Source organism: Podarcis pityusensis (assembly GCF_964106645.2).
Source record: "Podarcis pityusensis genome assembly, chromosome: 5".
NCBI lineage: Eukaryota > Metazoa > Chordata > Lepidosauria > Squamata > Lacertidae > Podarcis > Podarcis pityusensis.
In genome coordinates, this window is record NC_138032.1 from 65,231,020 (window position 1) to 65,255,000 (window position 23,981).

Sequence of the window (23,981 nt, forward strand, 5' to 3'; positions counted from 1 at the left end):
ATTCAGTTAGCATTTGTGCTTTCTGAAACAATAGGTGAACTGAAACATGCAGTCCTCATTCAAAACTCATGCTTCTTCAAATTTTGCATTGCAGTTCTCCAGCCATGGAATGGGTACAAAAATGAATAAAGGTAAAGGTAAAGGGACCCCTGACCATTAGGTCCAGTCATGGCCAATTCTGGGGTTGCAGCGCTCATCTCGCTTTATTGGCCAAGGGAGCCAGCGTACAGCTTCCGGGTCATCTGGCCAGCATGACTAAGCCACTTCTGGTGAACCAGAGCAGCTCACGGAAACGCCGTTTACCTTCCCGTCGGAGCGGTACCTATTTATCTACTTGCACTTTGACATGCTTTCAAACTGCTAGGTTGGCAGGAGCAGGGACCGAGCAATGGGAGCTCACCCCGTCACGGGGATTCGAACCGCCGACCTTCTGATCAGCAAGTCCTAGGCTCTGTGGTTTAACCCACAGCGCCACCCGCGTCCCACATACACTAGGGTAAAACATACTATTTGCACTGTTAGGGGAAAAAATGTATATATGTAGATCTCGCGCTTGCTCTCCTCTTAATGGGGCAAAATATACTTGGGGGGTTGCAATTTCCATTTTGGAAAATGGTGCAGCAGTAAAGCGACAGTGTTCTTGCATCATGTCCTAATACGGACCACACACACCCAGCTGTTATTTGCAAATATGTAAAAATGGGTGAGTTGCATTCAAACATCTCTGTTGCCAGGCCTAATTGGCCTTTGGAAGATGTTCAGAATGGGTATATAGAAATTTGTAGGCGGGTTTCAGATAAAGGTGCTGGGACAAATCATAATATTCTTTGAATGGTAAGAAATTTCACAGGTAATTTATATAGGATCCATCTTTTCATGAGGAGAGAATACTGGAGAATAGTGATACCTTTTTAAATAAACTGTTTATTTACATATTTACAGGCTGAACCGATTTTATAGGCTGCAACAGCATTCTCAAGTGACCTACAAGGAGAAATAAAACCATGTGAAATTCAGTAACAATAAAAACAAAGAAGTAACAGAAAGCAAAAGTAGCTTAAAGTTAAAACAGATTAAAAGGCCTAGAAAATAATATTAAGGTTTTTGACTAGCACTAAATTCACTCCAAGGCAGGCACCAACCAGCTAAGCCACTCTGGACAGGGCATTCCACAGCCAGGGTGCCACCACTGAAAAAACCCACTCTCTTGCAGTGATAAACAAACACATAAACGGTGCTGGTCTGCAAGCAGTATCGTTTCAGCACTTTAGAAAGAGAGCTGTGCTGAATATTCCCGAATTTTGAATTTTGGATTGACAAATCGATTTTCTTTTTCCGCCAGCGAAAGAAGAAAGATTTCATGATTATTTGTTTTTTTCCCCTGAATTAGTGTGATCCCATTCAATGAAGAATTAACTCAATCTTTTTTTAATCCATGCCTCCTTTTCTCTGCTATACAAATCTCATGCTCCTCTTCAAATGAGGCTCCTTTATTTCATTTGAACTTCTAAAGAATTTAAATATCATGGAAGCACTCATATCCTCCTTCCCTTTAGATCCTCATACACCCCTCATTGAGAGACACTGGATTAAGAAAACAGAAGTCATACACTTTGTAGCCAATCCACTATTTGATGACACCAACGAAAGCATGAGGTGAGCAGAAGATCAACTGAATGTATATAAACCAGTGATCAGGAAGGAGCCTGATTGCTATTTTCTTGCACCATTTATTTTTTGTTCAATCTTATCAGCAGCGGCACGAAAGCGAAGGTCTCTCAGTGTGGTGATCAAAGTCTTATAAGCATCTTTCATCCCATGTTCTTGGTACCAACATTCCAACAGCTTTATTTTCTGCTCAGCACCATCATTTGGATTATCCTTCATGATCACATCTATGCGATTGGACGTCACATTCAGTCTCCGAACAAAAGTCATGATTTCTGCGTGCCGCATCTCCTCTGCAATAACAGGAATGTGAGGGAGCAGATCAATATCTAGAAAGGAAAAATGGGGGAAATGTTACACACCATCCAAATCTCCAAGCAGAGAGAGAATCGAGGGGTTCCAGGTGCTTCCCAGGGTTGGCTTTCTTGGAATGAAGGTCAGGTGTCTTTAGGATATATGGTTTTATTTATGCATATATACAACCTTGTCATAATATGGAGGGGCTCACAGCATTATTGACCCCAAAGGTCTTCCTTCTTCATTCATCACAGATTTGGATCCAGCACAGAGCAAGCATGTTCCAGCTCCCAGCCTGCTTCTAGCTTAGCTCACACCCAACTGTCCCCCTATCTCTCTCCTACATAGCAGCTAGGTGAGGGGAGTGGAAAAAAGGCTCGTGCATTAGTCAGGAGGGCACCACAACATTTTTTGTTCTTGCAACCTAGCTCATTCTTTTGGGTTGCTGTTGAGGACATTTAATTGGCCAGAGAAGCTCATTGTCTTGCAAAGAACCTTGTCCAATGAGTTCAGCAACAGATTTTGGCCTTCACTGTGTGTGGGGACCCAAGAATTAGAAGGTACTTGGGTAACACCCAGGCTGACCCCCTAAACCCACAACAACATATTATCTGCATAAACAGGTAACTCGCAGCTTATGCACATTTAACTTGCACTTATTCATCTTTAAGTGTTAACCCAAAAAATTGTGTTTGTTTGTTTGCTTTTTTTAAAAAAAAAAAGTAGGGAGAAAGGGGGCAGGTTCTGGGGGAAAAGACTTTGTCAATCCCACCTGCCATTGAACCTAATGTGTTTTGACTATACTTGATTTTGGCTTTACATGCTATCCCCAGAATGTAACCCCCACATAAATTGAGAGTTGCCTGTTTAATATTTTCCTCAATTTTACTGTCGTTTACATATATGACGCCTATGTAAAGCCATAAATATGTCATTCCAAGGAGGTACTGTCTTCTCATGTGACTGCTCCACCTCCATTTTTACACAGCTTGGTAGTGAGTTAAAGGTAAAGGGACCCCTGACTGTTAGGTCCAGTCATGGACGACTCTGGAGTTGCGGCGCTCATCTCGCTTTACTGGCCGAGGGAGCCGGCGTACAGCTTCAGGGTCATGTGGCCAGCATGACTAAGCCGCTTCTGGCGAACCAGAGCAGCGCACGGAAATGCTGTTTACCTTCCTGCCTATTTATCTACTTGCACTTTCGAACTGCTAGGTTAGCAGGAGCAGGGACCGAGCAACGGGAGCTCATCCCATCGTGGGGATTCGAACCTTCTCAGCGGCAAGCCCTAGGCTCTGTGGTTAAGACCACAGTGCCACCCATGTCGTATAGTGAGTTACACTTGCTTAAAAGTGTCCCTATAACAAGGATGCTTTCTCCAAGGCGATACATTTTTTTCCTCTTGCGGAAGTGTGTTCTTTCAAAGCAAACAACTACCTTTGTAAAACCTGGGTTGATTCAGCAATGCTATTCATCCCCCCCCCCCAAAGAAAGAAAGAAAGAAGGGGGGGGAGATGGTTACATATGTCTACCATGCGACATCTAGCTCACTTATTAAAATTTTACATGAGTTTTATTATTAATTTAATCAAAGTGAGATGAGAGAAAAGCTGACAAGGGTGCTATAGAAAATTTCATAGAAGCTCCCTAGACAGCTTTACAAATGAAAAAGAAAGCAATCAAGTGACCAAAATATAGCAAGACATGTAAACCTGTCTCACTAGAATCCATATCTAAATATGTAATACTAAATCCTGGCTGACAGTGAGTGGGCTTCATAGAGAAGGGAAGCCAGTGCCGCATCAACAGCCCTGGCACTTGTGCTGATCGGTTGGAAAAATGTCATTGGCTACCCCAGTTCCCAGATTGGGCCACTTCCTATCATGTGATGGCAACAGAGTCCAGACAGGGTCCATTGCTGGCCCTATTGCACTCCACCCATCAGGCTTCAGCGAATCCGATCTCTCCCCCTCACACCAGACTGCCAGTAATAGATAGATAATAAGTTCTTACCAATGTCTTTTAATCATTGTTCACAGAGAGAAGCTTAGAAATGTTGGCTCTTGGGGTAATGGCATTGCTCCAAATAATCTCTCCCCCCCTTCCCTTCTTAATCGTCAACAGCACCACCCCCTTTATGGTGGCTGCTTAAGGCCATTTGCCTCTTAGCTTTCTGCTCTCCCACTTTCACTGCTCGCTGGGTTCTGGGAGAAGGTGGGTCTGGAATGCTTTCTAATGATAACGTGTCAGCCAGCTGCTCTGGCTCTGCTCCCCCCCCCCCATTATTTCTCATCTTTGTCCCTCTTCTGTCTCTGAGCCGTGACCTTCTGCAAACCACTGTTGTAAATCAGTACTATCTTCCTCTTCTCTGGAAGGTTCAGAAGGACGGGGAGGCGGTCTCCAGCATTCCTCCTCAGTCCAGTCCCTGACAACCACTGAACTGTCCAATTCTAAAAAGAATGGTCTTATCCATATAGTGGAAGACCATTAGAGAGCCCCTGCTTTCCTCTTCTCTCTGGAGTTTCATAAATGATGACTACTAATAAGGTCCTCTACCTATTCCTGACAATGTAGATGAAACACATAGGAGGCGTTATTGCAGGTTTGCCTGTAAGGGGTCCTTCAGATAAACTTGTCCCAAATGATAAAGAGCTTTAAAGATCGCCACAGCACTTTGAATTAGGTCCAGAAACAATTGGAAACCAGTGCAGTTCCTAACATGCTCCTAAGAAGGCAGCTACAGTTTATAATTTAGCTGCCACATTAGGAACCAGCTGAAGTTTCCAGACTCTGCTAAAAGTAGAGCATACTGCAAAAGTCTGTGCTGTAACTAAGAAGATACCATGGCCAAATCTGTGCTATACAGGCAGTGGCGGAGCAAGCCGATCGGGCGCCTGGGGCTGCGTGTGCCCTGCACCCAGGGGCGGGGCCAGCCACCCACAAGACAGGACGAGCCGGGCCAGAACACTCCGTGAGGCCTCCGGAATCTGCCTGCCTCCTCCCACATAGTCGCCCTACAGCTGGGAGGAAGGCAGCGGGCGGACCGTTTGGGGCAGACGGAGCCAGCGGATGCCCAAGCTGGTGTCACTCCCTGGAGAGACGCTTGGCTCGGGCATGCTGCAGGCCCCGCGGTGAGTGCCACCCGGTGTTTTGTCACCCCCCCTCAGTGGTGACACCCGGGGCATCCTGCCCCCACAGCACCCCCTTCCTCCACCCCTGTATACAGGCCAACATGCCTATGCCCTTTTAAAATGTGGTTTTTTTTGGGGGGGGGGTTATTGGGTTGTTTTTATTTTGATTATGTATTTTGTGCTTTTATATTTTGATTTTATTCTGTGAACCACTCTGAGACCTCCGGGTATAGGGCAGTATATAAATTCAATAAATAATAATAATAATAATAATAATAATAATAATAATAATAATAATGAAATCATCATATATATATTTCCATACCTGGATAACGGAGAGGCTCCATTTCCTCTAAGGGCAGCTTACAACATATATAAAAAAACAAAACATTGAACATTAAAAACTGTTACGGCTAAAAATTGGCCGCTGTTTCTTTAATGCTAAAAGAACTAAGTCAGCATGTGTCAGCGGCCTACAGTGACTCATGCAACCTTTCACCAAATTGTACTTGTATATATAGAGTGGTCAGTGTTAGTGTGGTGTTGGGTTGGTTGGATGGTAGAAAGCTGGTTGTGTTTGATGTGTGTAAAGCTGTCGATCGTAGTTGGAGGAGACTTTTTAAGAATAAAAACAGCATTCTGCAAAGTACTCTTTCTTAAAGACTCTTTGTGCCAACTAAGGTCTGAACACTAGGCAAAAGAGTAAAAAGGAGGTCAGAATTTTTTTCTTTTTTCAAACACTGTCAAAAACAAAATATCCTATACAAGCAACAAACCAATAAATCAATAGAAACCACTAACTACAACAACAATAAACAGTGCTACTGGAAAGAATGTAATTAATTTGGGTCGGGGGGAACTAAACATTTAACCAACACCAACCTGACAAAAACGAAACAGAGGAACCAAAATTACAACTGTTTAAAACATTTTAGAACCTTTTTGCCATTTGTCCCAACCCAATAATTGTTCCAGCAATGTCCCAGTGGCCTCCCAGGAGCCTCTTTTAGCTGTTCAGGATGAGACTGGGCCCCACCACCTAGGCCAGGTGCAAGGCCCCTTGTAGCAGGGACACAAGACCAGGCACCTTGTGTCTTATTGATACATCATCTAACACAGGAATAGCCAATGTAGTACCCTCCTTTCAGCCCCAACAAACACGACAAAATGGTCAGGGATGATGGGAATTGTAGTCCAGGAACACCTGAGGAACACCACATTGGCAAGCCCTCATCTAACTAACACAAGGTTACTCATGGCATTTAAATACCATTGACTTCAATGTGATCTAAAGAAGCAATTAAATACATCTATGGCCAAATGATGCACAGAGGTCCATCTGATTGTTCCATCTTCTAATTAGATTAATAGTCAGTTTGTGATGAGGTTTGCAAAAAGGCATGCATGCTTATCGAGCCCAAGAACAAGGATTATTACAGGACAAACTGTACCTGCCGCATTATGTAATATATGGTTATGTTAATATCTTCCTTTATATTGATGTCAGACTCTCTTCATTTCAGTGCTTGTATGAACTTTACTATCATTATTTAGATCTGAACTATGCCTTCAGGTTGGGTAAAAGTGGGGGGGAGGGATAATAATAATAATAATAATAATAATAATAATAATAATTTATTTAAATGTCACCCATCTGACTGGGTTACCCCACCCACTCTGTGTGGCTTCCAATAAATTAAAACATAGTAAGACACAGTTCAGTTCATTATTTTTTTGTTTTCAATACGCAACTCAATGTACATTTTATTTTATTTTTTGCAACTAACTATAAAACTCAATTAAAATAAGAATGTGAAAAAGACATACACATATCTAGATCAAAGGACTTTGTTATGTGGCCAGCTGTAATATGCTTTGAATTTACTGTATAACCAGGGATCTGATTTTGGTCTAGGCCAGTTTGGCTATTTCATCATTGCCTGCACATAATAGGTGTCCCAAAGATAAGCAAAACTATTTTTCATCTAAGGAAAAACATTGCCCCCTGTTTTCTTTCTTACAATATTCCTTGGGTTATGTTTATATATTTATTTCATAAAATTTATATACCATTTTATTGTAAATGCCATGCACTGTATTCAAAGTAAGAAAGGATACTCACCATTCCGTTTGGCTCCTCTTTGACATTGTACTCTGCGGTTTTCTTCTTTTTACGCACTGCAGCCACACAGAAAATAACTATGGTTTGTTTGTTTTACTACATTCATAAAACAACAGGAGTAGCAATAGGAAGGGACATAGAATTCTACATCACTGGCTAGAAGCACCAATTAGGGCTGTGAACCAGATTTGACCAAAGTCCATATCCCAAATTGTATCGGGCTTATTTGGGTGGATCAAGGTTTGGGCTGGATTGCGATGAGACAGTGCCAGATTGTCTCGAGTTGGGTTGGCCCACCTGCAGTGATCTGAGATGGTCAAAAGGTAGGGGGAGTGATGGATTACAGGGGGAAAGAAGGTGAGATAGGCAACCCCTGAAAACAATAGCATGAGGCTGTCTGCAAAAGGGCTTTCAAACAGCCCTGCACTGCGCTGTTCCCAGTAACCTGCTTCCATCAGGTGAACAGGTCCGTGCAGCCAAATTGAGCAGTACTGAACCCTCTGCTCACCAGATGAGTGGGTGGTTGGATCCTGATTGCTGCAGAGATCTGTAGTCATGTGGGGACAGGGTGGGAGGTGAGGCGACACAGCACCTCCTTCTCGCACCCCCTCCTGACTATATGCTTAATCAGGGTTTTAAAACCTTGATTAAACAAGTTGTTGGGTGGAGTTTAGAAGCCCATTTCCTGAAGTACAAAGACTACACTTCCTGCTAGCCCCATCCACCCTTGGATTCAAGCTGGGGACAAAAAGCAGATTGATGGAATACCAGCTCAGAACTAAATCATGTAGAATTTAATGGTGCTTACTCCCAGGTAAGAGGGGTTAGGCTTGCTACCTTAGTTCTCTAGAAGTACGTTCACATGAACCTTGAGACAATCTCTCAAACTTTTCTTAAATGTGGCTGGGCATGAAAAGACCCATGTCTATGCTACGTAAGCCTTAAGTACAACCCTCAAGCATGCATTGCAGGTTGTGGAATATTTTAGAACATAAATAAGGTAGTTTAAAGGTGCATCAACTTACCACACCACATTACCCCAATGACAATCGCCGCCACGACGACTATGATGACTACAACGGGTGCAACAATTGAAGCTGTTTTATCTTGTGCAATCTCTGTTAAGTAGAACATTGCAAAGTTTCATACAGAATATGCAGATACTTTTCACCAATAAGCATTTTAGACTTATATGGCTCACATGGCAGGTCTCTGCTTCATGAGGCTCAGCTTTGACACAAAGACATTTTATGGGTATAATGAACAAATGAAATCCAGCCCCACCACACTCAGTACAAAATGCAAACATCCCCTTAAATATAGTCAGGTTGAAAACAACTGACAGCCCATTCACACAACTGTTTGTTTCACTCTGTGGCTGTTGAGTTTTTGAGCAATCGATGCAGACTTTCACTTCCCACCCACCCCAAGGCAGAGTGGTGAGCGCTGTATGTAGGAGAGGTCTCAACCCCACTCCAACCAGTGACCAGTGATAGGATGGCCAAAGTTTGGCTGACTGAAAACTGAAGTTGTCATGCATCTGAAACAGCAGACCGAAAGCCAACTCTTCTTTTGTAATCATTCCCTTGTTTAAGGTATATTTCAGAGCTAAGTCAAAGATCCCAACAGTTACCTGTTCTGTCACATCTGGTGTTATTGGTTTGGGTGCAATTTTCTAGAATTTTACCACCTTTACACCTGTGAATAAATTATTTGAAAACAATGGAAAGATTAGGTCATCTGTCAAGGGAACAGAGCAAAATAGTCAATTTCCTCAAGTTATTGCTTTTTGAGTTTCTTATTATGATATAGGAATTTTGAAGTTCCTTTTGGAGGAATGTATCCTCCAATGACATTGTCAAGCTGGACCTCCCAGAAGCTGCAGTCCAGATCTTTTGACTTTCCAGCTCAGAGTCTCTGATATCAATGGCCAGAGCTGGAAGCTAGAACTTTATGTGAAACAAATACCGGTAGAAGGCACTGTTCCACAGGCTAGGCCAAGGATATGGAATCAGTAGCTCTCCAGCTGCTGTCAGGACTCCAACTGCCATCAGCCCCTGCCAGCATAGAGAATAGCCAGGAACGATGGGAGTTGAAGTCCAACATCTGGAAAGCCACTGATTTCCCATCCTTGAACTATGCAAAAGCAAAAGAGTGGGCTCTTGGTATTTATATACCATGCCTGGAGTATCCAATACTTATTGCTAATGATGCACACCCTTATTACATTCTGCTCCAGAAAATGACTTTGAAGCATAAGCATGTGCACTCCTCAGTAGCTTTCTAGGCTAGGTTCAGGTCCCTGTTTAGGTGAAACTTAGAGTCCATTACGGAGAAGCTGGAAAGTGTGGTTATGGTTGTACATCGTCCCTCACCATTGGCCAAGCTTCAGATTATGCTCCACTCCAAAACACACCCAGAGAATGGTTGGAAACACATGGAAGAAGAGCAAAGATGCCACCTAGTGTTTGGAAATTATTGTGCATTCTCTTCCTTCTGGATTTATTTATTTTATGGTAGTCCATAATGAGTAGCCTGTGATTTGGACAAAGTTTCAAATCAGACCATCGAGGGTTGCATTCCTATGAATACAGAGCAGGGGTGCAAAATCTGTGGCTCCCTAGAGGTTGATGGTTTGCATTGCTCAAATTCGGGGATCTGTATCTTTTATGGGAAAGTGCATACAAAAAATGCAGATTTTATGGGGGAAATACATAAAAACAACTATTTTGCAGGGGGAAATATGATGTGCAAAAGGTGTGTTTCAAGAGCAGTGCCTAGAAAATCATACAAAAATGCATATTTAAGGAGCAGAGTGTTGTAAACTGTACAAAATGTGCACTGCAGGGAATATCGCATACAAAACTGTGTTCAATTTAAAGGATTCGTGCATCCCTAGTCAACCCTATCTCATCAAAGCAATAGATGTTTAGAGCTATGGGGTGGATACTGTATATTTCCGAGACCACAGATATTGGGAGCAGGTTCAGAGGTTCAAATGCAAGATCTACAATTCAGAAATGCTTTAGATCCTGTCTCCGGTCCCTGTTTTTCATTCAAATTGCCCTTTAGTCAGTAACTGTGCAGGAGACTTACTCATCGCATGGATCGCAGTGGCGGCATGGTTCAGAAGAATTGCAGAAGTAGCCAGACCTACATCTACATTTTATGTTCTGGTGGATGGTACAATTCTTTTCAACTTCAAAACCTAATATAAATAGAAACATTTTATTAAATTATACACACACACACACACACACACACACACACACACACACATATATATATATGAATGAACTGGTTCTTTTTATAGTGGGCAGGTTTTGAAGACTCAGATGAATTGGACTGAATCTGAAGAGAAACAAAGCTGATTCCTGAAGGACTGTCACAAAAAAGAGGTCCATTGGGATTGTTGTGTTAGGTTTCCTGGTTATAATGCTCGTACTTCTTCCCCAGTTTCTAATGTTCTGTTTACACTGCATTACCTATTGTGTTATGCCACCAAGGTGTGCTAAATTTCTTTCACACCAGTGGACTTTATCAGACTTGCTGCTACCCTCCCATCTTTCATGTGTATGTGTGCTTCTGTTCCTCCATGGAAATAGGAGGGAATAACTGCATGCTGGCCTACAGCCCAATGATTTTCTGGAGAACATTAGGAGACACTTCTTAATGGTAAGGGCAAGTCAACAACGCAACCAAGTACTGGTGGTCTTCAAGCTGGGCAGCCATCTGTTAGGGGCTGCTGTAGCCTTGTATTCCCTGCAAGGAAACAGATGATTGGCAAGGCCCCTTCAGCTCTGTGATTCTAAATGTTCTTGAAGTTCAATGAAAAGCCAAAGGCTTGATCATATATTTAAGAGTCTTCAGTTGATGAAAATCAGGATATAAGCATGTTTTAACTTCTATATTGCACCCATTGTGTTCTGTTTTGTTCCATGTGTCTACATGTCTTCACCACAGCAACACATAATGTTTAGCTGTTTTAATAAATAAGAGTCCTCTTCTGTTATTTGGTTCCCATCCCCTAGAGGTCAGTGTGTGCAATGGCTGTCACCACCACCTTACCCAGCATACAATCTGATGCATATACGTGTTGGGAAACAAGAAGCCTTTTCTCTGTGTTGTAGGTGGATCATGCACATGCTAGGCTTTCTGCAAAGACATGCACTTAAAACATTTCTCTCTAATGCAATATGCATAACAACCAATAGTTCTAGATTGCGAACATACCATGGAGAGTGTCACAGTGACCACATCGCAGACATTCATGGTGATAATTGTAGTTATCCATATACTCTTCCCCATCTATGCATTTTTTACAAAAAGTTGTAGGATTGTCCTTTGTGCAACCTTTCCGTTTAGCAAAGGAACCTATTTTAAAAAAAACAAAAAAGCAGTTTAAACATTAAGATGGTGTGATTCACTTGAATGTCTCAGATTTCCTGAATCACTTTTTCTTGTTCAGCACCACCTAAGTGCCAAATCATTGCAGGAACAATGCTAACCAGATAGTGATTAGGTTAAACAGGTATCCATTTCCAAACTATTTAATAATGTGACTTAAGTGGAGCTTGACAGACAAATATTCAAACGCTTTCCTTTTAGATAACCTTATGAGAATGACACATGAAATGTGATGGCAACAGAGGTCAGAGTTAGCACACTTATCTCGGCTGTAATAATAATAATAATAATAATAATAATAATAATAATAATAGTTTTATTATTTATACCCCACCCATCTGGCTGGGTTTCCCTAGCCACTCCCTCATGGGGACTAGAATGCCTGCACAGGGCTTCAATGTGTTTCCCCATCTGTATTCTGCTCTAACTGGATGAGAGAGAGAGGGAGCATCAGTCTGGTTGCCTTGGCAATGAGAACCTAATTCATTTCCCTCTAACATTTACTGCCTTGCAATCAGGTTCATGCAAAAACAAAGTATAAAGCTGCCTGGAGAGGCTGAGTGTTCCATAGGGGTGAGCATGTTCCTAAAATGCGCCCGTGTTTCAGCTCTCCACTATTGAAAATGGAAATGCTTCTCAGTTATCTTACAATCATACCTACCGGGCTTACAACTATCACAGCAAAGATCTTGAAACAGATATTGTGTATCATTCCGACACCCGATAACATTCCGCTTAAAAATACTTTTCACTGGCCCAGGTTTCTTATGTGCTCTGGGCGTTATAGACATAGACACATTCTCATGCAATGGTCCAGGAGTAATAAAATCAAATGCCTATATGAGAGAGAGAGAGAGAGAGAGAGAGAGAGAGAGAGAGAGAGAGAGAGACTATATAAATATTGCATTTCAATGCATTATGGCATTTTCCGAAAAGACAATAGTTCTCTTTGGATTCTGATAGGCAATAAAGACAACCAATTTGCTCCTTGTCAAGTTTTATTCATATGAAAATAAAGAACAAAGCAGATATACTCTGATGACAGAAGGGTGCACAGAAGGGACTGGAAGTTCTGAGTTTGTGGGGGGAGGCTTCCTTGTGGGTAATTTTGAGAATCACTCTTGGCTACTGGTGTGACCCCAAGGAAGATGTAAGCACCCCAAGGACATAGCTTAAATTTTCCTTTCTGTGAGGAAAAATAGAAGAAGCAGCTGTTGGGATGTTGTAGGCCCTTCCCCGTCTGGAAACCAGAGTACTCTCAGCTGTGGCTCCTTTGGTGTTTTTAAGGGCATGCTGTGTCTTAAATGTTATTTTATAGCATAGTAACCTGTCTGGTATCATATTGAGTGTCCTTGCTTTGCAAGTTAATGTTGCCATTTCATTAAAAATCTATCTCCCATCAGCCCCAGGAACATGACCAGTGACCAAGGGAGTTCTCCCCTCCTGAGCAGAGTAGTGAAGGAAGCAAAGGAATCCTGGACCTTTTACAATCATCCCTGATTACGCAGTTAAGAAGGCAGGAATTTCCGTTCCGGCCTGTCCTTGTCACAATCAGTGCAGCTTCTGTGCCACTGCAGTTTAAATTCTGCCAGATACAGTGTTAGAAATCTAGTGCACCTGGCATGCTTCCATACCTCCCCCAAAACAAGATTTCCTGTTTCTGTTATCTCTTGAGCTTATCTGTAGCAAAACTACTACATAATGCTTAGTACAATAATAAGAAACTGATAATAATATGCTGCATTGTACTAAGGTGAGTGAAACAACAGAATTTCTAATCTTCATCATGTTCAGGGCAAATTCACACGATAGAGTCCAGCTGAGACTACCCTCCTTCAAATTGCTAAAGATGAGAAATTTGCATCTTTAAACGGTTCCTCAAGTGAAATGTGTCCATGTGTCTAGAAAGTTAGCATGACAGGAAGATCTAGAATCTTGTCCCTAATGCGCTAGTTTAAAAGAAAAAGGGGGGAAAAGACAGGGACTTTTTCTACAGAACAGAGCACATAAAAATACCATATCTAGCATGAGGTGGTGGTCCACAGGATGGAAAATTCTGTTATATTATTCTATTACATGAATACAATAACACTTAATGACTCATAGGTACTTTCTTACTGACTTGAGCTCAACGGCATATGCCCAGACTTGACAGTTACCACGTATCATCTCCCTCTTTGCTTCAAGTTTTTCTTGGGACTTCCCTTTGATTAATTTGTAAAGTAAAATAACTCAGTCAACCATAGCTATTAAAGTGCATCGTGATAAGAACGAGAGATTTGTTGCTTCTCTGAAATATATTTGTGAATAATACATTCAGGAAGAAAGCTGAAGTCCCGAACAGTTGACAACAACGACCAACTTCCTATTGACACAACTCAGCATTGCATTATAATAAACTAAGTATCCAAAGATTTTAACTTACCTAACCTAGTCGTTTGAGGGAAGGAAAAAACCACCATCATGTGCTGGTGATAGTTGCATAGCCAGATAAGAAAAGGAATTTACTGTACAGGCTGCATCCAATAGTTTATGAATTAATGCTTTTAATTTGTGGTTTTTTAAAAAAGGCTTTAATAATCTTTATTGAGGTGCAAGCTTCTCAACGTACCTTCTTTTCTGCTACACAAGAGAAAAACAAACTGTTTCTGGGTCAGCTAACCACACTGTTCAAAACACTAAACCAAACCAATCATTTGGGATACCGTTTCAAATCCTGCCACTCTCTGACTACCGTTTCTCATGCAGCCTTCCTTCAGAACTGTTGGCAAAAACTCTCAAAACAACAGACTGACAGAATGCTTCTGAATAAGAATGTTGTGGCTAGTAACAGGTATTTCAATGATTACAGGGAGGTGATATGTGGGGGGAAAATAATACTTACCAGACACAGGGTTAAGAGGCAGAGAACAAGTTTCTTGGCCATGTTGTTTTGCCGGCGCATGTAAAAAGAAAATGAAAGGAGAGCACTTCTGAGAAACTCCCTTCCCCTTACCGTCAGCAATGTAAACATGGCTTGAAGGGCCGGTGACACACTCTGCTTTGGAGAGCTCGTGCTATTTCAAGATAAGGAAATACCCTTCTGTGAACAGCTCAAGTCAAACGGACTTTGTCATGTCATTCTTGCAGTGAGCCAAAGGAATCTTTAAAGCATTTGCTGTTACTTGTGTCTTTGCCACTAGGTGTCCTGACACCTCAACTGTCAAACAAATGACCATTATGGTAGAAAGAACAAGGCTTTTTGAAAGCTCCTTTATTCTGGGTGTGCGGTTGCACTGTGCGCAAGGTGCACAAAATAGTGTCTCCAGCTGGCAAATGCGTACAAAGGCCCTCAAAGTTTTCCTGTTTAGGAATAAGAATTTGTACAGCTCGAGATGCAGCGCACACTGAGCATCTTTCCCCCACAAAGGTTCTCTCTGGTTCAGAATGCAAAATATTGTTATGAGTTTGGGGGAGTGGTCAGTCTGGATGATTCCTTATACCCTTCCAAACCTGTGATCCTATGCGTGTTTGGTGTGGCTTCCAATTATTGTAATAGCCAGGCCAGCCTTCTGATGAGGTGAGAACCAAGGTGATGAGCCATTAAGGGGGCTTAAGAGGCTTGGTGAAAGACGTCAAATGGTTGGGGGGGCCCTCCCTCAACAGATAAATCCAGAAAGTTGAGTTTGTAGTGATGTGACTTAGAAGTAACAAGCTAGAAAGCAACATTTGAGAGGAAGTTTAGTGACTGTTTGAATCAAAGGTTGTGGCTATGGGAGAAACAAGAACTGAGAACTTTTTGGGGTGTTAATGCTGTGCACCCCTCCATCACAGGCTCAGGTTGTATACATGTGTAAATAAACCATATTATATAAAAACACTGCAGTCTTCACTGTACGTAATTCCCAAAAGGAAACACGAACCCTGGGAAAGAGCACAGAAACCATAGAATCTCTCAGAGATTGGAGTGGCATGCAACAATATATTATCAAGCTGCACAGATTTTGCTGTCGTTTACTCTTGCTGTGGATTTTTCGAGTGCAACAATATGTCAATAAAACCATATGTCCTAAAGACACCACAGTCTCTGTTGACCTTCATTACAAGGGAATTGAACCCTGGCTAATTGACTGAAACCCTTGGAATCTCTCACCACTTGGAGATAAGGATGGCGTGTGACAGTATGATCTCCCCATCAGTCAGAGTGAGGGCAAACTGAGTTGGTTTGGGAGACTAGACATGCACAAAAGTGCTTCAGTGTTAACTCCTTAGCCTTAATAAAACTCTTGTTGAGTGTTGTGATCTATATGACTAGATCATCTAACAAAGCAGCCTTTTTGTTTGGTTAGTGTTATATCTCTCTTCGGGTTTATTGTTTCTTGCTAACAATGTTTGCATGTGCTATGTAAAAAAATTGTGATGTGGGAGAAACTGTGAAGTCGGTCATCCCTTCTCTCATGATTTCTGCTACCCCAGTTGCTCTGTGCTATAAAATAACAGTTGTAACAATAAGTTAAAGGTAAGTAAAAATGTATCGGTTTTAGCCCCCTAAGTCAGGCACCCCCAAACTTGGCCCTCCAGATGTTTTGGGACCACAACTCCCATCATCCCTAGCTAACAGGACCAGTGGTCAGGGATGATGGGAACTGTAGTCCCAAAACATCTGGAGGGCCGAGTTTGGGGGTGCCTGCCCTAGGTAGTAGCAGTTGCCAGAACATTACCCAGTTCACCTCTACATAGTTCCATCCTTATTTCAGATATTGTGATATATCGGTATACAGTGGTACCTCAGGTTACATACGCTTCAAGTTACATACGCTTCAGGTTACAGACTCTGCTAACCCAGAAATATTACCTCGGGTTAAGAACTTTGCTTCAGGATGAGAACCGAAATTGTGCTCCGGCGGCGCGGCAGCAGCAGGAGGCCCCATTAGCTAAAGTGGTGCTTCAGGTTAAGAACCGTTTCAGGTTAAGAACAGACCTCTGGAACGAATTAAGTACTTAACCCGAGGTACCACTGTATTGCAATGTTTAGCTGGTGATATATCACAACACTGAAAACCAGACATTGCTCAGCCCTAGACACCACCCAAAGTCTCTAAGGTAAGTTGGGCTTCAGCTACACAGCTCCAATCTCTTCCTGTAATCTGAAGCCACTCAGTTTGAGTACCCAAGCAGCCAGCACAGCTGAGAAACCACAAAAACCATTTTGCCCTTAAATGGTTCCTTTGGGGGGGGTAAGTAGTAGGTGATTAGGTCGAAAGACTCCTGCTCACGATGACACTGCAGCAGCTGGAGAGAAACTAAATGGAATATGTGTTTCACATATTGTTATGTACTGAGTTGAATAGGATCCAAACTGTAGCAGTCTGATTGGTCCTAGAACAATAGGATCCAAAAGGCAGCAGTCTGATTGGTCCTAGAACAATAGGATTCAGAATGCAGCAGTCTGATTGGTCCTAGAACAATGCAGCAGTATGATTGGTTGGCAGGAACCACCCAATCCTGCTCCAGATAGAAGTGAATCCACAACCTGATTGGCTTACAGTAGAATTCCAGAATTAGCCAATCATGTGCAGCCCATTGTGTAAATAATGTATATAAAGCAGATACTGTGAGGGGACATTTATTCATTCCTCCTCACCACTATGAGCTGAATAAAGAGCATGAAATCACTTTGCGACTCTGAGTATATTTCACTGGCGACGAGGATGGGATCCCGCTGAGCTGACTGCCACACACAGCACCGCAGCACCGCCAACTGCCGCACCGCTGCCTCGCACCGTGTATCCAGGCTTCAGCTCCGGGGCACAAGGAACTCAGAATGGCAGCCAACAGCAGCTTCTCGCCATTCAACCCAGCATCTGGAGACTGGGAAGCGTACGCCTCCCGTTTCACCTTCCTCCTAGAAGCCAAAGGGGTCACCGACGAAGAAGACGCCAAGAAGAGGGCGATATTCTTCAGCGTCTGCGGAGAGGAGACGTTTGAAATCGCCCGGGCTCTCCTTGCGCCTGAAGACGTCGCTACTGTTCCATACAAAACAATAATGGAACAGCTGAAGGGGCACTTTTCGCTGCAGCCCTCAGTGGTGGCTCGTCGAAATGCCTTCTACGCAAAGCGGCAAGCCCCTGGGGAAACCATAACTGGGTTTGTGACCTCTCTCCGCCAAGCCGCCCGGTTCTGCAACTTCTCAGAGCTGGAGAACATGCTTCGTGACCGCCTCGTCGGTGGCCTGAAGGATGAGAAGCTGCAACGGCGCCTCTACGCTAAGAAGGACCTAACGTTCCAGGTCGCTCTGGAGGAGGCCCTGGCAACAGAAGCTGCCGAGAGGTCGACCCAAGAGGCACGGCCGAGCCTGCCATCCCAACCGAGGGTCCACCATGAAGACCTCACCGACGACTCAGGATCCGACAGGGAGGAGGTGCACCGAGTACAGCAGCGCACTCAAGCAGCGCACAGACCACAGCTGCCTCGACGAGAAGGAGGGAACTGCGCAAGCTGCGGGGAGAGTCACGAGAGGAGGACCTGCCGTTTCCGCAACGCAGAGTGCAGGCAGTGCAGAAAATCGGGACACATCGCCCGGGTGTGTCGGGCTCGGCCCACCCGACACCAGGCATCAGATGACCAATCCAAGAGCCCCAGGTCCCGGGGCCCAACGCACCAAGGCAACTCGACGGAGCTCACGGACTTCCAGGTATACCAGTTGCCCCACCCCAACGTAGAGAAAATTTATGTAGAGGTACAGATAGAGGGGGCCCCATGCCGCATGGAGCTTGACACGGGTTCAACTCTATCCATAATCTCGGCAAGGACCTTAAGGAAACTGTGTCCCACTGGGGGTCCCAAACTCAGGCCGGCCCCATTCACCCTCCGGGACTTCCAGAAACGTAAGGTCCCCACAATGGGGGTGGGGACCTTCAGGGTGCAATACCGAGGGCGGACGCGGCAACTGGACTTGCTTGTGGTCAAGGGCCCCTACATTAGCTTACTGGGATTGGCATGGTTTGGACCACTGGGGCTAGCTGTCACCGGGGTGAACCACACTAGCTTACAAGTGGACGTGGACGCCATATGCAAGGAATTTCCAGGGGTTTTCGATGGGAAATTGGGACAGTATACGGGCCCCCCCATTGCGCTACAGCTTGACCCCGCAGTACGACCGGTCAGGCTCAAGGCCCGCCGGGTCCCGTTCGCCTTGAAACCCCGTATAGACGAGGAATTGGACCGACTCGTAGAGCAAGGAGTGCTGGAGCCGGTGCCTAATGCTCCCTGGGAAACCCCAATCGTCACACCCGTCAAGCCTAATGGTTCGGTCCGCATCTGCGCAGACTACAAATGTACCATAAACAAGGCCCTCACGGCCCACGCATACCCAGTGCCAGTGGTCAGCCATGTCCTTGCCACCCTGGCTGGGTCGAAAATTTTTGGCAAGCTGGACTTGGCCCAAGCATATCAACAGCTGCCAGTAGATGAGGCCACAGCAGAGGCACAGACGATTGTGACGCACAGAGGAGCGTTCAGGGTAAAGCGGCTGCAATTCGGTGTCAGCGTGGCACCAGGCATATTCCAGAATATAATGGACTCTCTCCTTAAAGGGATTCCTGGCGTCACCCCCTTCTTCGATGATGTGTTGATTGCCGGCCCCACACCAGAGGAGTTTGAGGACCGCCTCCGCACCGTTCTGCACCGTTTCCAGACGGCGGGTCTCAAGGTGAAGCGGGAAAAATGTCTACTAGGAGTGCCTCAGGTGGACTTTCTGGGATTTATGGTGGACGCAGAAGGGGTCCACCCGACTGGGGACAAGGTACGGGCCATTTGTGATGCCCCAGCGCCCAAGAGCAAGACTGAACTTCAGGCCTTCTTGGGACTATTGAACTTTTACCATTCCTTCCTTCCCCACAAGGCGGCGGTAGCGGAGCCCCTACACAGACTCCTGGACAAGCGGGCCCCTTGGGTGTGGGGCCAGCGCCAGGAGGCCGCATTCCAGGCAGTCAAGGACTTGCTTGTCTCAAACTCGGTCTTGGCACACTTCGACGAGAGGCTGCCGGTGGTGCTAGCATGCGACGCCTCACCCTATGGCATTGGAGCTGTCCTGGGGCACCAACTCCCGGATGGAAGAGAGGTACCGGTGGCGTACTTTTCCCAGACACTCAACACAACCGAGCGGAACTACTCGCAAATCGACAAGGAGGGTCTGGCAATCGTAAAGGGAGTAAAAAAATTCCATGATTTCTTGTACGGGCGGCCCTTCACCGTGGTGACTGACCACAAGCCGTTGCTTGGCTTGTTTGCCCCCGAAAAGCAGACCCCCCAAGTGCTGTCTCCTCGCGTCCTCAGGTGGTCAATTTTCCTTGCCAGCTACCAGTATGCACTGATTCACCGACCTGGGAAGGCGATGGGCCATGCGGACGCCCTCAGCAGGCTACCACTACCGGAAACAGGCCCTGACCCAGCACCTGCACAAGAGGTTATGAGCCTGGAGCTGCTTCCCGACCGCCCCATTCAGGCACAAGAAGTTGCACACCATTCCAAGAAAGATAGGGTCATCTCCCGGGTCCTGGACTGGGTGTGGAGGGGATGGCCCAGCAGCAGCCCCGGGCCAGAATTCGCCGGCTACACAACCCGCAAACATGAACTGTCGGCCCACAAGGGGTGCCTGTTATGGGGAAGCAGAGTCGTTGTTCCCCAGCCCCTCTGCAAAAGGGTCCTCACAGCCCTACACGAGACACATCCAGGGGTAGTAAGAATGAAGGCCCTTGCCAGGAGTTATGTATGGTGGCCGGGGATCGATGGAGAGATAGAGGCCTGGGTCAAACACTGCCAGGCCTGCCAAGAATCCCGCCCAGATCCCCCAAGGGCCCCAGTCCAGTCCTGGGAGTCCGCCCGAGCACCATGGTCACGCCTGCATGTGGATTTCGCTGGCCCCTTTCAGGGGAAAACATTCTTCATAGTGGTGGACTCCTACACCAAATGGCTGGAAGTCGCACTGGTACCGTCCACTTCCACGTCCGCAGCCATCCGGGTACTACGCAGGCTGTTTGCAACCCACGGGCTCCCTGACACTCTCGTCTCAGACAACGGGACTGCATTTACGTCAGGAGAATTCCAAACCTTCACAGCGCAGAACGCCATCCGCCACATCCGTTCGGCGCCGTTCCACCCTGCCACCAATGGCCAAGCAGAACGCATGGTGCGGACCACCAAGGACACCCTTCGCCGCATGACGCAAGGGGACTGGGAGTACCGCCTTGCCACATTCCTTCTAGCACAGCACAGCACCCCCAGCTCAACGACTGGCCGGAGCCCCGCTGAACTACTAATGGGTCGGCGCCTTGCAATCAGATTGGACCGCCTTCACCCCGATAGAGCTCAGGATGAGGTAGTGGTGGGGGAAGGCAGGAACCCCCGGACCTTCGAGGCCCAGGACCCAGTGTACGCAAAGAATTTTGGGGCAGGCCCAGCATGGGTACCCGCCACAATCACCAGGGTCACTGGCCCCGTGTCGTACGAGGTGCTAACGGATGGGGGGCAATGCTGGCGCCGCCACTGCGACCAGATACGGCGACGATTCCCGGGAGAAAACCAGGAGGAGGACAGGTCAGAGGAGTCCCAAGGGAACAGCGGGGCAGTGAGGCCCATAGAGCAGGAGGGGCCAGCAGGAGAGGCAGAATCAGTAAATACAGAGAGGACCCGTGAGGCCGAAAGGACACCGGAACCAGAACCACGACTGAGCGAGCCGGTTGCACCAGACCAAACAGCCGCATCACAGCCAGCATCCTTGGAACACGAGCCAGAACCCGGAGCCCGGACCAGGGAACACCCCAGGCCACAACGCACACGTAGGCCGCCGGCATACCTTGAGGACTATGAATGCGACCTCCCGGGCAGGACTGGAACTTAGAGGGGAGGGGTGTTATGTACTGAGTTGAATAGGATCCAAACTGTAGCAGTCTGATTGGTCCTAGAACAATAGGATCCAAAAGGCAGCAGTCTGATTGGTCCTAGAACAATAGGATTCAGAATGCAGCAGTCTGATTGGTCCTAGAACAATGCAGCAGTATGATTGGTTGGCAGGAACCACCCAATCCTGCTCCAGATAGAAGTGAATCCACAACCTGATTGGCTTACAGTAGAATTCCAGAATTAGCCAATCATGTGCAGCCCATTGTGTAAATAATGTATATAAAGCAGATACTGTGAGGGGACATTTATTCATTCCTCCTCACCACTATGAGCTGAATAAAGAGCATGAAATCACTTTGCGACTCTGAGTATATTTCACATATTATTATGTATCTTGTTTTAGCCATAAAACCATATGTTGAAAATTGTCATTGCATTGTTCACAGTAGAACCAGCATTTCCCCTCAAATAGCCCAAGCATTCCCTTAGACTGGAAAAACAACAACAATTTGGCTTGATGCCTTAGTGTGCTCACAGCCAATCACTGCAACGTTAGCCTTAAATGTAAATGCCTTTCCATCTCAGAGTCTTTATTTTAGCCACAAGGCTCCCATGAACGTTCAGCTTAACAGAAAGAATCCCCTCCTGGTTTTCCCTAGTGTGAGCTTTGTACTACACCGTTGTCAGTTCTGAGGTAATTTTCTATCAGAAATGTAATGTTTTATATGTTGTTTATTTACTTATTTGAAACATCATCATCATCATCATCATTAATTTCCCCACCCTTCATCCTTAAACTCCAGGGCAGATTACAAGAATTAAAGCACAATAGTTCAAAACAGTTTTTTTAAAAAAATTACAATCACAGAAATAAGGTGGATCTTGAAGATATACAGCTCAAGTGTCAAAAGCAGGGTAAAGAGGTATTTTTTTTAATGAGAGCTATTTAAGAAGATGCCAGATGCACCGTTGTGGAGAGGGAGTTCCACAACTTAGGGGCTGCCCCAGAGAATGCTGTGTCCTTGGCCACCATCATGCTGAGCTTCTGAGGGCTGTGGGACAACCAACAGGGCTCCCTATGCTGATCTTGGCATCTGAGGGGGGTCTGTAAGGAAGGAGTGGGATTTATTGGGTATTATCAGAAGTCTCAGTCGTTTAGGGCTTTAAACGCTAGTGTTAGCTTTGAATTGGACCCTGGGACAAACTGGCAACCAGTGCAGCTGCTTTGAAACAGGGTTTATGTGAGATCTGAAAGACATACATAATTAGAAAACACAAACAGTTTTCATCTGTTCTTAGTCTATTGTTATTTTAGGATTCTGAAAATTTTAAATTAGTCTTGTTAATTTTTCCTAGTGATAATTTTATTGTTTTATCTTTTTTTGTAAACCACTTTGAGGTGTTCTTTCTTTCTTTCTATCAGTCAGGAGGTGTTAATTTTTCCTAGTGATAATTTTATTGTTTTATCTTTTTTTGTAAACCACTTTGAGGTGTTTTTTCTTTCTTTCTTTCAATCAATCAATCAATCAATCAATCAATCAGGAGGTATAAAGTTTATGAAATAAATAGATAAGATAAAGTAGAGGGATATAATAAGAGGACATTTAGGAACATAGGACCCTGCCTTGTATGGAGTCAGACTACTGGCCCATCTAGCTCATTGTTGTCTACAGTGATGGGCAGTGACCCTTTAGGGTGTCAGGCAGAGGGTCTCTCCCCACCCTACTTGGAGATTTAACATGGGGCTTCCTGCACGCAAAGCAGATCACTGACTTCTGAGCTAGCTCAGGCCAGTGTGATCGTCCCTTGCTGGTTCTTGCTTTTTATCCTACGTGACACGAGGGGAATATTCATCCTAGACATCTGGCAGACCACAGTTTTTAGAAGATGGCAGCTGGGAGTAATAAAATGGCGACCAGTGTCACTATCTATAGCCAGCAGATGTATGCAGTTATTGTCTGAGAGTAGTATTTCAAAATCCAACTGCAGTTCTCCACATGACTGAACTACGTAGGTGCTGAGTTTTGAAATCATGCTCTTGTTTTTCTAATTCATCACAGGATGTGCAGTTGGGAGGGGGGAAGAAATGCACAAAGTTCTTAAAAAAAAAAAAAAGCAGATACTGCTAGCAAGTTGTGGTGACTGAGAAGCTAGTATTGCTTCTCGTGTACAATATTACAGCCTAACAAGAACAGCAAAGGAGCATTTCCTTTTTCTGCTTTTTCAACCCTCCATTAATCCTTGGGGTAGTTTGTATCATTTGTTAAAGCACAACATCAAAAACACCAAAACGAAACAAAAAAAGCCTAAAGGCACAGTCCTATGTATGTCTACTCAGCAAGAAGACTCACTGAATTCAATGGGACTTGCTCCCAAGTAAGTGTGCATAGGACTGCAGCCTAAATCTCCAAAAATGAGCCAGGCCTTCTGTATTATCTCTTATGAGATATTAATAGATTCAGGTAGGTAGTCTTCAT

General features: G+C 44.9%; 1 protein-coding gene across 3 annotated transcripts; it reads right to left on the reverse strand.

Moving 5' to 3' along the window:
* Positions 1 to 904: 904 nt before the first annotated feature.
* Positions 905 to 14,661, reverse strand: FAS (Fas cell surface death receptor). 3 transcript variants are annotated; one of them, XM_081006583.1, is made up of 10 exons: positions 14,507 to 14,661; positions 12,284 to 12,458; positions 11,449 to 11,589; positions 10,312 to 10,423; positions 8,849 to 8,913; positions 8,241 to 8,333; positions 7,216 to 7,271; positions 5,419 to 5,455; positions 1,726 to 1,997; positions 905 to 984 (listed from the first exon to the last, which is right to left on the reverse strand). In XM_081006583.1, the coding sequence occupies exons 1-10, from the start codon at positions 14,633 to 14,635 to the stop codon at positions 976 to 978; spliced, it is 1,089 nt and encodes a 362-aa protein (XP_080862709.1). In that variant the 5' UTR covers positions 14,636 to 14,661; the 3' UTR covers positions 905 to 975. The 3 variants fall into 3 exon arrangements, with proteins under 3 accessions (XP_080862709.1, XP_080862708.1, XP_080862710.1); XM_081006582.1 differs by having other exon boundaries at positions 905 to 1,997; XM_081006584.1 differs by lacking the exon at positions 8,241 to 8,333 and having other exon boundaries at positions 905 to 1,997.
* Between the last annotated feature and the right edge of the window lie 9,320 nt (positions 14,662 to 23,981).

Bases quoted from the DNA above. Each gene is read 5' to 3' on its own strand.
- FAS (XM_081006582.1), bottom strand. From the start codon at position 14,635: ATGTTTACATTGCTGACGGTAAGGGGAAGGGAGTTTCTCAGAAGTGCT. The intron at 5,456-7,215 runs GTGAGTATCCTT...ATATGTTGTAAG, and splicing joins AAGAGGAGCCAAACGGAATG to CTGCCCTTAGAGGAAATGGA. The intron at 1,998-5,418 runs GTATGGAAATAT...TTTCCTTTCTAG, and splicing joins GGAGCCTCTCCGTTATCCAG to ATATTGATCTGCTCCCTCAC.